This window comes from Helobdella robusta (genome assembly GCF_000326865.2).
Source record: "Helobdella robusta unplaced genomic scaffold HELROscaffold_49, whole genome shotgun sequence".
NCBI classification, from domain to species: Eukaryota; Metazoa; Annelida; class Clitellata; order Rhynchobdellida; family Glossiphoniidae; genus Helobdella; species Helobdella robusta.
Genome location: NW_008705246.1, coordinates 1142445 through 1155726, shown reverse-complemented (window position 1 = coordinate 1155726; position 13282 = coordinate 1142445). Strand labels below are relative to the sequence as shown.

Genomic DNA, 13282 nt, shown 5'->3' with positions numbered 1-13282 from the left:
TATAACTCAGTCTTTATTTCTGACTTTCACAATTAAGATTATATTTAAAGTTGAAAATGCTGTATATTTGCGAAATTTATAGACTTTTTAATTTTATGTCTTTGGAAATAGAGTAATATATCCATTGTTGAGTAGCTAGTGGTTATCGCTCAGTCGGCTCTAGTTTTAAAAGATTTAACATTTTTAAATATTATTATTATTATTGGTAATAATAATAGTTATTATATACCAAGTATAAATGTGGCTCTTATTTATTTAATATTCTCATTTTGACATTCTCAATTTAACTTTTCTTCATATATTATTTCTTATCTTATAAAAATAAAATAATTATAAAAAATTACTGACAATCAAAACTCAACTTAGCTAAAAGTAAAAAAGCTTTTAGAAACTATGGCTGGTTTGGAAGAATTAGGAATACCCGGACCATCCACCGTTAGAGAAGTTCTGTCAAGTGATGAAACCTTGTCTTCCATTGAAGAATTTCAGGTTATTATTTGGTTATTTTTTTAATAAAATTTTCAATTGTCCTCTAAATTATTTAATTAAAATAATTAAATAAAAAATTGATAAATTAAATCTAATCTAACTAAATAAATAAGACCAAATCAAATCATTCCTGTTTGATGTTTTAATTTTGTTTGGAAGGCAACTATTAGTTGAGTTTACATTACATTACAATTACTGAATTAGAAGTTTTCCCCTGCCTGAAGTTCTGTGTGATGTAACAGTCGGTAGAACCTGAAGGTGGCCATAAAAATTATAATAATATATTTATTTATATATATATATATTATTATGATAAATTTATATAAAGCACCAATTAAAAAAAGTTTTCATAAGCGCTATCAGTAAGTTTACAAACGAAGACAAAAATAACTAAAATAGACATGGAAAAACAAAATGAAAATCACATTGAAAATATGTCTTTACACTATTCTTAAAAGTATCACTAGTTAATCACATTGAATATAAATATGTCTTCAAGTTCTTCCTGGAAAATGTCAGTGGTAAATCCTGGCATTCGCAATGATCCAGGAAGTGCATTCCAGACCCTTGGATCAAACACACTAATGATATATATATATATGTTATATGGTAAAAGACCATAATTAATGCAGTAATTTATGAAATTTACTGATTTTCTAATGTTGGTTAGTTTTTTATTTACATTTCTCATTATTTCTAACCAAATTCTTGCTATCATTATTTATTTGTTTATTAAAAATGGTTATTTGAGGTTTGGTGTTATTTTTGTTGATGGAAGAACTGATGGTGACGTGAAAATAGTCTGATATATCATAAATGTGAACACAACATAATGCTACATGCTGATGTTATTATATGCTGCATTACTTTTGTTTATCGTTTCTGGAAAATTGTATAGTCAAAGACGTTTTTTGTTCTGTTAACCACGGTGAATGGTTTGTGGTTTTTATCGATGAAATTGTCCATCTCACCTGCCCATGTAACACTGTTGCCAGTTAAATTATTGTCAATGACATTGTGTGGAATGTTAATATTGCTGGAAAAGTTGAATGCATTCTTATTAATTTTAACTTTTGGCTCAACGTTATCAGGTTGTTTTGAAAATGCCTGCATTGTTTGCAGCTGTTGTTTATTCAACATGTCTCTTATTTAATTTGTTATCACGTCAAAATTAATTTTCATTATATTGTTCATTTTCTGAATTTTAGCTACATGTATATACTCACAAAAGTAAGACATTTATCCCAAAAACCTGATATTTTTCATGACTTTCAACAGAGAAATGACATCCATAAGTTTTTCCTTTTTTGAAGCTCCATGAAATGTAATTTTATCTGTTTTTCACATTTTAATGTTTCGAAATCTCCTTTCAGTGGTTTTGTAGCCAAATTAATATCTTCAGTTCTGTAAAATTCGATTGTATTAGTAACAAATATATCTTCATCTAACAAACCAAAATTATTAGACAAAAAATACAAAAGTTCGTTAGCGATAAAATTTCTGGCTGCCATTTTTATACACACATACATACTGTTTTGTTAATAAACATATTTAGAAACATTATAACGAGCAATTTAGTATTGGTGGAGAATACAAAACCACATAAAACGGTGAAGAATCAATATTATATACAGTTAAACAAATTATGTTGAACACCAACCACATTCAACATTATAATACATAGATTTTTACATACATACATACATTTTTACATATATACATGCACACGCACATACACACACCACACACACATACATACATACATATTTACATACAAACAAACATCAGCATAAAGTCTAAATGAGGCAAGAGTTATTCAGGGTTTTGGCATAATTGTCCGACCCAGAGAAGTACCTATCTCTTCAAACGTTTTTCTACCCCACAACGTTAAATTTCCGTATCAGCAGCTAGAACAGAATCCTTAAGTCATCCGCACTATATAGTAGAGTTGAAACAGTTTTGGCCCAGTTTGAACCACCTAAAAAATATTCTTCGAGACGCTCAAAATCGGCTTCTTTCTTCATAGGTAAAGAAATTTCAATCTCTGGCAAGTCTAAACTCGTGCTTACAGTAGTTTTGTCGCTGATGAATTGGTTCAAAGGCGTATCTCTTAAAATCCACTCAACTTTTTGGTCTAGTTTGAAAAGAAAATTTTCCATAATTAGGATTTTTTTTAATAGTTGCTCATAATTCGGAGATGCAAAGTAGCTGTATTCCTGTGGATGTTGATCCATATTGTTCCCTTCTTGTTGCCACAAATGCCTGCTCGCTTGGCTCCTCCAAACAGTACCTCATCAACCTAACTTTATTGAAAGACCTTTCTGATGGAATCGTGAGCAAAGATTGTAATCCAAGAACAAAAAAGTATGTTTGAATTAAATTAACTTTGAATTTAGTTTTACAATTAATTTAAACACATTTTTACTATCAAAGACCATCAAAAAATTTGTTTTACAAAAAAGTCTTTTTTAAAAAAAAAAAAATAAAATCTGAAATTTAATTAAAAATTTAAAAAAATGAAATGGATGTTTAATTTGGATAACCACATTTTTATTAAATTTTCATGATGAACTTGGATAACAATTCTTTTTTCAATAAATTGAACAATTTCTAATAAATTCTAATAAGGGAAATTAAAACAACAAACTTTAAATCGAGTAATGCCAACAATTCGATAAAATTCATACAATGCTGTGCATCAATCAATCAATCAATCTTCGTTTAGCGTCCAGAGACCCAGTTCTCCCGAGGTAGGACGTAGGTAGGACAATACTGTTTGTATGTATGTAAGTATATATATATATATATATGTATATATATATATATATATGTATATATATATATATATATATATGTATATATATATATATATATTAGGAATGGGACGGATCCAAGATTTTGGGATCCGTGGATCCGAATCCGGATCTCGACGATGGATCCGGACGGATCCGAATCCGGATCCATGTTGTATGCGGTCATAAAACTAAATAAGCTGTTTCTCTGACGAACCAAAGAAATATTTTTTTTTCGTATTTGTATCAAGTTAATTGTAATATTAGTTATATTAAACACAGTAACAAATAGCATTATTCATTATAATTTATTAAAATAAAAATTTTCACAATCAATAAAGTGGAAGTTTAATATTACATTATTCACTAATCAATCAGATAGTTTTATTCTAGGCAAATTAACTTTCAAAAATGTTAACATTTCAACATTATCCATTAACAACCGATGGCGACCTTTTGTAATCCCCGATGAGACCTTGAATATTCTTTCTATGCACACAGTGCAAGGTGGTGGCGTTAAGTATTTTTTGGCTATTTTTGATAACAGAGGATACTGATTGCGGCAGTGGTTCCAAAATATTAATGGATCTTTATCATGGGAAATTAAAGCTTCTTTCAAATATTTTTCAATTGTTGTCCTTGGTCCATCCATTTTTTCATTTTGTGAATTGTGTGATTGACCAGCAATAACATTATAGGATGACCACAAGCTTCCATCATCTGGCATTAATTTTATTTTTTTTGCTGGTTGCTCAATTTCAGTAGGCCCAACAGCATCAGTTTCAAGTTGCATATATTCTTGAATAAGATTATCTGTCGCAGTGACTTTATGAATTTCTTTCAGGAAAAATTTGTCTTTAAATCGCGGGTCTAACATTGTTGCCAGTGAATATAATTTATTTTCACCAAAATTATTAAATCTTTTTCGCATCTCATCCAATAAAACTGCTTTTAATGTTAGGACACCAGCCTCACATGTATTTTCTTGTAGTTTGGTTTCTATCAATTTTATAATCGGAATGACCATTGAAATTGAAACACTTTCACCGCTTATCGCATTAGTAGCTTCAGCAAATGGTGAGAGGACAGTTATGCATTTTTCCATTAATTGCCATTCAGTTGGTGTTAATGACACCGGTAAATCATTCTCACTGCCATATTCAATTATTGCTCTTTTTTGTTCTCGCAGGAGTTCCAGCACGGAAAGACACGTATTCCATCTGGTTGGCTCTTCTTGAATAATACAAATTTTCTGCATGGGTAAACACCATTGCTCAAGAACAACATTAAAAATCTGTAAAATTTTAATGGCTGTATGTCTTGAGTGCATTGGTGCAACATTCAAGACAAACATTTTCCTTTCGTATGATGTGGTTAACCAATGTGCAGTTATCCCAAAGTAGGATTCTGTTGACTTTGATGTCCAGATGTCCATCGAAAGAACTACATCCTCTGCATCATTCATCTGTCGTTTGATTTCTTCGGTAATGGACTCCTGTTAGAAATTGCAAGTTGAAGTTCAGATAAGTACATTCTAATAACAAATAACATAACATCATTAAAAAAAAATTATTTGGCTTAAATTAGAATTTAAAAATTTTATATACAGGATATAATTTAAAAAAAATAAATTATAAAATTTTGTTGAAATTGAAATACTTTTAATTTTGGTAACATCTTTTCTGTTATATACCGTCGACATGGGAGAACATACTTCGGAATAGCAATTGAACAAAAATGATTAAAACCTTCGTCTTCCACTATACTCAAAGGTTGCATGTCTATTGCAATCATTCTAATTAGCGCAGTAGTTATGGCCTTAGACTGTGGATTATCTGCACTCCACTTATCAGACCTTTGAAAACCTGCAACTATTCCTTCTTAGCGAAGCTGAGTTTGTCCATCAGTAAAAGTTGAAGGCTTTGTTGTTGTCACTTTTTCACTCTCCTTTTGCTGAAGATTTCGAAATTTTTCAAAATGCTTGGTACGAAGATGTTTACGCATAGATGATGTACCACAGTCATTTACATCTTTTGCGCCGCGTGATAAAGTTATAGCACAGGTATTGCATCTAACTTTTGTACCATTTTCCAATACTGAAAAATATTCCCAAACCAAACTTTTTTTTTGTTTGGAATCCATCCTTTACGTTCACGTTACGTCAAGTTAATAAATTACCTACAAATGTGCGCACACCTCAAACGAATTCTAAATGGCGGATCGAAATCCAAAGATACTTCATATAGGTGTTTAATTAATCCATGATATAGCATAGCATGAAGCTGAATTTCTAAAATAAAAAAGTTTTTATTTTTAAAATGTGCAATAATGGATTATAAAGTTTACAAAAAATCAAATTTTTGTTTTGAATGTTAAATTTGTAGAGGTGCAAAACGAATCTCAAAAACATCAGTTTTCATAACTTTAAATGATTATTACGTAATCAATGTTGATATTTAGATTCACTTTTTCCCTCAATCGATAAAATTTTCTCGCCGCTTAAGTTGATTTTGGACCCGTAATCCTCAATTTAGGATCCGCGGATCCGAATCTTTTCCGAATCCGGATTCGGAACCGTCGCATTCCTAATATATATATATATATATTTGTGTGTGTATGTGTGTGTTTGGATAGGCTGGACACGTTTCAAATTTATATTTGAAATTCAAGCTTAACAAGAGCTTATTTGATACATATTTGTTTACAAATACTTTGACGAACCAGAAGACAGTGGCGGATTAACGCACAGGCACAACAGGCACCGGCCTGGGGCGGCAAATTTTGAAAACTAGTTATTTAAAAATATTCAAGTTGAATAAAAATAATTATTGAAATTGATACTTTAAAAGGCTTCAAACCAGAATCTCGTGCTGAGGCTAGAGGAATTATTTCTAATTTGAGTTTTCTTGAAACCGGAATTATGCTAGAATTGTGGGGTTTTGTTTTAGAATGTCTGAACAAGTCTAACGTCAAACTTCAAAAAGTAGACATTGATCTATCGACTGTAATCGAAATTTATTGAAATTGATACTTTAAAAGGCTTCAAAACCAGAAAGTCACTTTTAACGTTGCTCAAATCACTCAGAGAAAGATTTGAGGATTATGGAAAAAAGGAGAAGTCCTGTCTTCAGTTGATGACTACAAGGTACCGCCATTAAGAAAACGGAAGCGGCATTACGACGAATCGATTGACAATGAAACAGAATTTACCACTCGAGAAAATTTTCGTGTAAACATATTTTTGGTAATTGTGGATAACTTAAATTCTGAAATGAACAAGAAACGAAACGCTTATGTAGAAGTTAATGAAAATTTCAAAGAAATTGTACAGTTCAAAACATTGTCAATGGGTGAGTTAGAGATTGCAGCAGATGGATTAAGATCTTTATTTCCAAACGATCTAGACGACACCTTAAATACTGAACTGTTGCATTTAAAGTCTTATTAGGCTACGTTAGACCAAAATGCAGTTCCACACACTCCAATTGATTTGTGTAAATGGATAAGATTGAATGACTTGCAGTGTGTATATCCAAATGTAGACATTGCTCTTCGGATGTACACTTTTACTCCGGATGTACACTTTTACTCCTGCTACAAACTTTTCGGCCGAGCGATCTTTTTCTTGTTTAGAGCGCGTTAAAAACTATTTGCTTTCGACAATGTCCGAAGAAAGGTTAAATTATCTTGCAATTCTATGCATCGAAAAAACAATTTTGCAAGATTTAGACATTAATTTCGTTATTGATGAATTTGCGCGCAGGAAGGCACGTCGTAAAGTTTTGAAATAACTTTTATAAACTGCAATGAAAGAAAATATATTTTTTAAAATTGATAATATTACATTACATGAATATTATTAAAAAATGTACCTAATAAAAATGTTTTAACAATATTGCGTTTATATGAATTTAATTTCTAAATTTATTATAAAATTTAAAATTGGGGCGGCAAACCACGAGTGCCTCTAGGCGGCATTTTATACGGCAAAAAGTTTAATCCGCCACTGCCAGAAGAGCAGTGAGCGGGAGAAGAAAAGAATAGTATTCGTTTGGATAGGCTGGACACGTGTGTGTATATATATGTGTGTGTGTTTGTGTGTGTGAATAAAAAAGAATAAGGCCGGGGCGTAAGCAATTATTATTAAATTCTGTCTGCAACAGAATTATGATTTCTAATGGTATTTTTTAATTTGTTATTTATCTAACAAATAGACAAACATCTTTTTAATGTTCATTTTAGTTTTTAATATTATAAAAACAACAAATATATTAAAATAAAATATATTATATTAAAACGAATAAAATTAAAGTTAACTTATTTAAACCAAGAAAACTTTTCCGACAGAATTGTCACCATCACTACAGTAACCAATATAAACTAAAAACTAAACAAAATAATAATACATTGAGTCTTGAATGTAATTTCAATAAATATATTACTAGTTACATGATCTATTCCTATTGTAAATTAATCATATAATGAAATGATTGATCTTGTTGAACTGAAAACTGATGGTGAAGGGAAGATGATGATGATGATGATGACGACGATGACAACAAAATCAATTTTTTTAAGCAAATGTGAAAATATAATGTTGGTTCTATTTAAATGGAAAAAAAATTTTACTCAAATGAGTTTTGTTTCTCCTGACAGGTTTCCAATGGCATCTTATTGCCGTCTCTACAACCAGCTCTGCCCCTGCTGGATTTGCATAAAGTACCTCGCCTGGAGTTCCACCAGTCAGTCCTGGACGAGATGAAGGAGCGCATGATCAGTCGCATCAAAGAGATTGCAGCCGGACCAGACAAGGGAACCAAGTATAGAGTGCTGAACGAGTTGCTCAACAAGTGCATGCCTGTCATCAAAGTGAAGGTGCTATATGTCACCTAGCTTCACAACTAATAATCTGTTTAAATTCTATTGCATCTGCCAAAAAAGTATGGTTCTTCTGCACAACATTTTTTCTTGACTACCTTCCCGCTAATGTTAAAAGTTGCTCTTGAATCATGTATTTGTTTTGTAGAAGGTAACATGATTTTTAAAAGAATTATTTTAATTGTCAATTATAATTAACATTCTTTCCACACACAAATTGCAGTTATTAAGGCCAGTAGTCATGTGTTTGATGCAGTACCTGCCGAAGATCAAGTCCGAACATTTGCAGATTGTCGTGTCGAACAAGGAGCTCTATGATGAAGCTGCCGTCGAGGTGAAGCAGCAGATATGGGAGGGAGATCAATCCTTGTTTGGGGAGGAGGTTTCACCACTGCTCAGAAGGTCTCTTGGCATTTTAGCTCTATAGCTTCAGTCATTTATCGATATCGATTTTATTAAATTTGAAAGTTTCACATCTCTATAGCTGTAAATATTTTTAAAGTTTGATCAAATTTTATTGAAATTCATTATTTCCAGCTTCAATTGAACATACATGCAGATGCAAAACTCAAAACTTGGAAATGTTGAAAAAACATTAAATTACATTTTATATATATATATGTATAAATAATCACCATTTAATTATAAACACCCATCCATCAACCAGCTATGTTGAAATGAAGGAATCAACTCTCCTCTCCATGGACAGTCCACAGTCAACTTTTTTCCAAACCGTTCCAAAACTTCGAAGGCAGACCCACTCGGTGCAGGAGGTGGTGAGGATGGTCGGCAAGAACACCCACCTCTACGAGATGATTCTTCAGTTCCTTAGGACCATCTTCCTGCGAACACAAAACGTTCACTACTGCACATTCCGATCGGAACTCCTCATGTCCCTGCACGATCGGGAAGTCAGTGAAATACTGGCTGACGATCCGTGCCACAAGTTCACCTGGTGTCTCGACGCATGCATCAGGGAGAAGTTTGTCGATTCAAAAAGAGCTAAGGAGCTGTTAGGATTGCTTGATGCAGTCAAGTGGTCGCAAGAACATGTACTTGGGTGAATTGTTTTGCACTACTCATTCTTCTACATTTTGTTATTATTTTTTTAATTCATTTCAAAATTTCCAGGCATTCAACAATAGTGAGTTTTTTTTTTATTAAGCTATATACTCTGTACTTTTCTGACTCTGAGGCAATTCTAACTGTAATATAATTTGCACATAAATATAATTATACGTTATAGATATTTTTTAAATTTAAAGATAAAATATTTTAATTATCAAGCCAGAAAAAAATATTAAAATGAATGATCAGTGTTCCTGAGAGATTCATCAATAAAAATTGTATTTATAATTATGATCTGATATCTCCGTGAGTGAGAAAGAGAGAGAGAGAGAGAGAGAGAGAGAGAGAGAGAGAGAGAGAGAGAGAGAGAGAGAGAGAGAGTTTTTCAACGTTCATTACACTTTTTCATTATTTATTTTTTAATGTTGTTTGTTACAACCACTACTACCTTTTTCCAGTAAAGCAATTCTCATAAAATAAACTCTTCCAGAATCATCTTCTATTTCTTTCTGTGATAATAATCAATTAATGATAATATAATAATTAATTTGTTTAATTCAATTTATTCGTCAAATAAATAACAAATGAACCGACGGTGTCCACCAACGAATAAAATAATGAACATAATGACGCCCGCCAGTGATCTATCTATGGTCCTCTGTGATCCGCAGTCCATCCACACCATTGCTGCCTCGATCATCAAGAACCTGACGACGTGCATCAACAACGAATCACTTCCCAGGGTTGGCTGGCCTACTTTTTATATCTCTGTGTGTTTCATCTATCTTTCCATCGCTAACTCTCTCTTTCTCTCTCTCTCTCCCCCCTCTCTCTCGCTCTTGTCAGCTTTCGTTTCATTCATGCTGTGAGACATTTGTTCAATCAATGCCAGTCAATAAATTGCTCATACAAAGGTGTCAATATTTTTGTTGTTTTGTAAGTTTTTAGTGTTTTTACTGGTATAGTTTTTGACATAAATTCTTGTGACGAATTTGATTTGACGTACGTTCTAATACAATTTAATAATTTAATATTGAACATGACAATTAATATGATTTGGTTTGAGATATGCTCTAATACGATGACCCCCTTTTCAACAGGCGAATGAGGATGTCGTAATTCTGGTACGCCTGCTCTGCATGGGGTTGAAAGCGTGGAAAATGATTGACAGTCGATTGTTCAAGGAGCCTAAACTGGTCAGTCTTATTGCCTCTGTTTGGTCATGGCATTTAGATTCTGCGTCTGCCAGATTCTGATTTTTTAAATAATAAAAAATATCTTTAACGAACTGATTCATTTTTTTTGTGTTTATCACCACTGTCGCTATCATTACTTGACCACGTCATCAGACGGCTACACCATCACATCGTCACGCGGCCACCACATCATCACGTGACCACACTACTCCCCCACACGACCACCACATCATCACGTGACCACACTACTCCCCCACACGACCACCACATCATCACGTGACCACACTACTCCCCCACACGACCACCGCATCATCACGTGGCCACACTACTCCACCGCATCATCACGTGACCACACTACTCCCCCACACGGCCACCACATCATCACGTGACCTCACTACTCCCCCACACGACCACCACATCATCACGTGACCACACTACCCCACCACACGACCACCACATCATCACGTGACCACACGACCACCGCATCATCACGTGACCACACGACCACCACATCATCACGTGACCACACTACCCTACCACTACACGACCACTACGTCGTCCCGTGACCACACCACCACTTCGTCACCACACCACTACAAAGGACGTTGACCTGATAACTCGTTTCCTTCCTTGCCTCTCGTGGCTCATGGCAGACGATCAGCTGGCTGTGATGTCTGGAAAGACCAATGAGGTTGGTTGGACTGCACCACATATGATGCTTCGTTTGGGTTGTATTATAGGATGATATTAGGTCAATAGATGTAATTAGGTTAACGGATGTAATTAGGTCAACAGATGTAATTAGGTCAACAGATGTAATTAGGTCAACAGATGTAATTAGGTCATGTATTTAGTTGCCTCGGTGTCATTTGTTCATGCATTACAATATTAATCTGCTGTAATGTTAATTTATCGTCACCTGTTCTTTGCGACGAATTAAGCAACTCCAGGAGACAGTGAATTGTTTGCCTTCATTTCTTCAGTACTTTTATTTCGTTCTTTTGTTTTGAGCAGTTATTGTTCGTGTCTCCCGGCCGTTGTAATGTCATGTGTTGTCGTCATCTGTAACTTGCACGGTCTAATGAAGACGGTCTACCAGAGTTATGTAAATAACAGAAATAATGATAGTTTCATAGAATTCGTAAAAAATAGTTTTTAATTTATAGTGATGAATTAATTGTGAGAAAAAAAGACATTTCAGTAATAAAAAATTAAATTCTAATTATACCTGTTTCTTGAATATCATTCAGCAGTTGGATCCAGCTCCTAGCTACTTACTCACTTCATGCGACGATGTTAGTGCCGTGCTGCTGTGCCACTATGCCTTGCACGTCACTAAGCAGGGATGGACCGGTAGCATCGTTCGAGTTGTTTCCTGTTTGAGTGAGGAGTCCGTCAGTGAAGTTGCCTACAGCAACACGTTCCTGCACGACTTCGTATCGCATCTCATTTCATTCCCGGAGATGTTTGCCACTCCTGAGTTCTGCTCCGCTATCTTTGATAAGTTCTTTAAGGTTAACAATCTCTATGTGCGTTTGTGTGTTTGTACTTCGTGTTGAAATATCAATCATTTCATTCATTTATTCATCGTCCATTCCTGTTATAACACCTGCTTGTATCGTCGCAATTTGTGCTCTAGCCTCAATGTTCACAAGACAGTGTCTGCAAGCACCTTATCAGACTGCTGTTGTTCACGCATCACAAAGTTCATACAAACAGCCTCAGTGGCGCTGTCGAGATGCTACAAAACTTGGTTGCTACTTCTTCATCACTATTTTATTCATTCAGGAATGTTTATTATATAAAGCAGATCTTTTTTATGATATGAGTTAATTATGACAACGTCGTTATGAAAATGCTTATTGTTGATAATTTCTCTACAGTTTTCAGGAATGTTTAAGATAATTTCTTTGATTGCCCAAAAAATTATTCTCTACTTTCTATCTTATTCGTAATTCAAAAAAACATTTAATATTTCAATTTATCTGACACTTTGTATTTTATAGCTCAATTGTATTTTCATTTTTATTTATAAATTTACCTTCTACCTTCGAATGAGTTAACTTTGCTTCTCATGTCCAGAATAAGCGACACGTACATGTCAAAAGTACTGCTAATGATCACTTGATTTTCAATCACGTTCACAGAATTCAGTGCAGTTGCAATCACTGTTGGACGGCTTATCAGAGAGAGTTCGAACATACAACGAGCAACAAGTTCAACTGCAGTTGCAGCAGCAACAACAGCAGCAGCAACAGTCAATCGCGGCATCAAATGAGTTATTGGACTCGCCATTCGTCTCAACACCTTTGTCATCCATTCTGTCATAGCATTCCTTCACTCAGTCGATCGATAAATTGATTAATTAATTGATTGAATGATAGATAGATTGGTTGATCAAGCATACAACCAGTCGATCATCCATCATTTCAATATCTTGAATACATTTTTGTATAAATCCGTCCAAATAATTAAACAAACAAATACGAAAGAAGATATGAGCACACCGCCACACATACTTCACCACGTTTAAAAAGTGAAGATGCAAAGGACACTTTTACTTACTTGTTCAGTGTAGCCCTATAATTTTTTACCACATATTTGTACTCGTCATTTTGAATAATTTTTATTGGACAGTCGCAAACAACGCTTCGTTTGGTCACAAATTCGTTCCTTATTTCGCCGCTGTAGTGAATAAATATTTTTTAAGTTTCTAATTTATTTGGTCTTGCATTTTTTGAAAGCCGGCAGAAATCATTCAAATTGACCTTCCAAGATGTTGAATGATGACGGTCGTCATCATTCAAAGTTAATATTACACCGGACTCACATAAATGGCTGAATGATAGGAACGATACT

General features: G+C 33.8%; 1 protein-coding gene across 1 annotated transcript; it reads left to right on the top strand.

Annotated features, from left to right (window-relative positions):
* Nucleotides 1-5493: 5493 nt before the first annotated feature.
* HELRODRAFT_193409 (hypothetical protein) lies at nt 5494-13143 on the top strand (the record flags this gene model as incomplete). The annotated part of the gene is made up of 11 exons (XM_009026825.1): nt 5494-5527; nt 6131-6264; nt 7938-8156; nt 8383-8561; nt 8827-9219; nt 9868-9970; nt 10328-10423; nt 11025-11114; nt 11674-11937; nt 12063-12176; nt 12571-13143. The coding sequence occupies 11 exons, from the start codon at nt 5494-5496 to the stop codon at nt 12751-12753; spliced, it is 1809 nt and encodes a 602-aa protein (XP_009025073.1). The 3' UTR covers nt 12754-13143.
* Between the last annotated feature and the right edge of the window lie 139 nt (nt 13144-13282).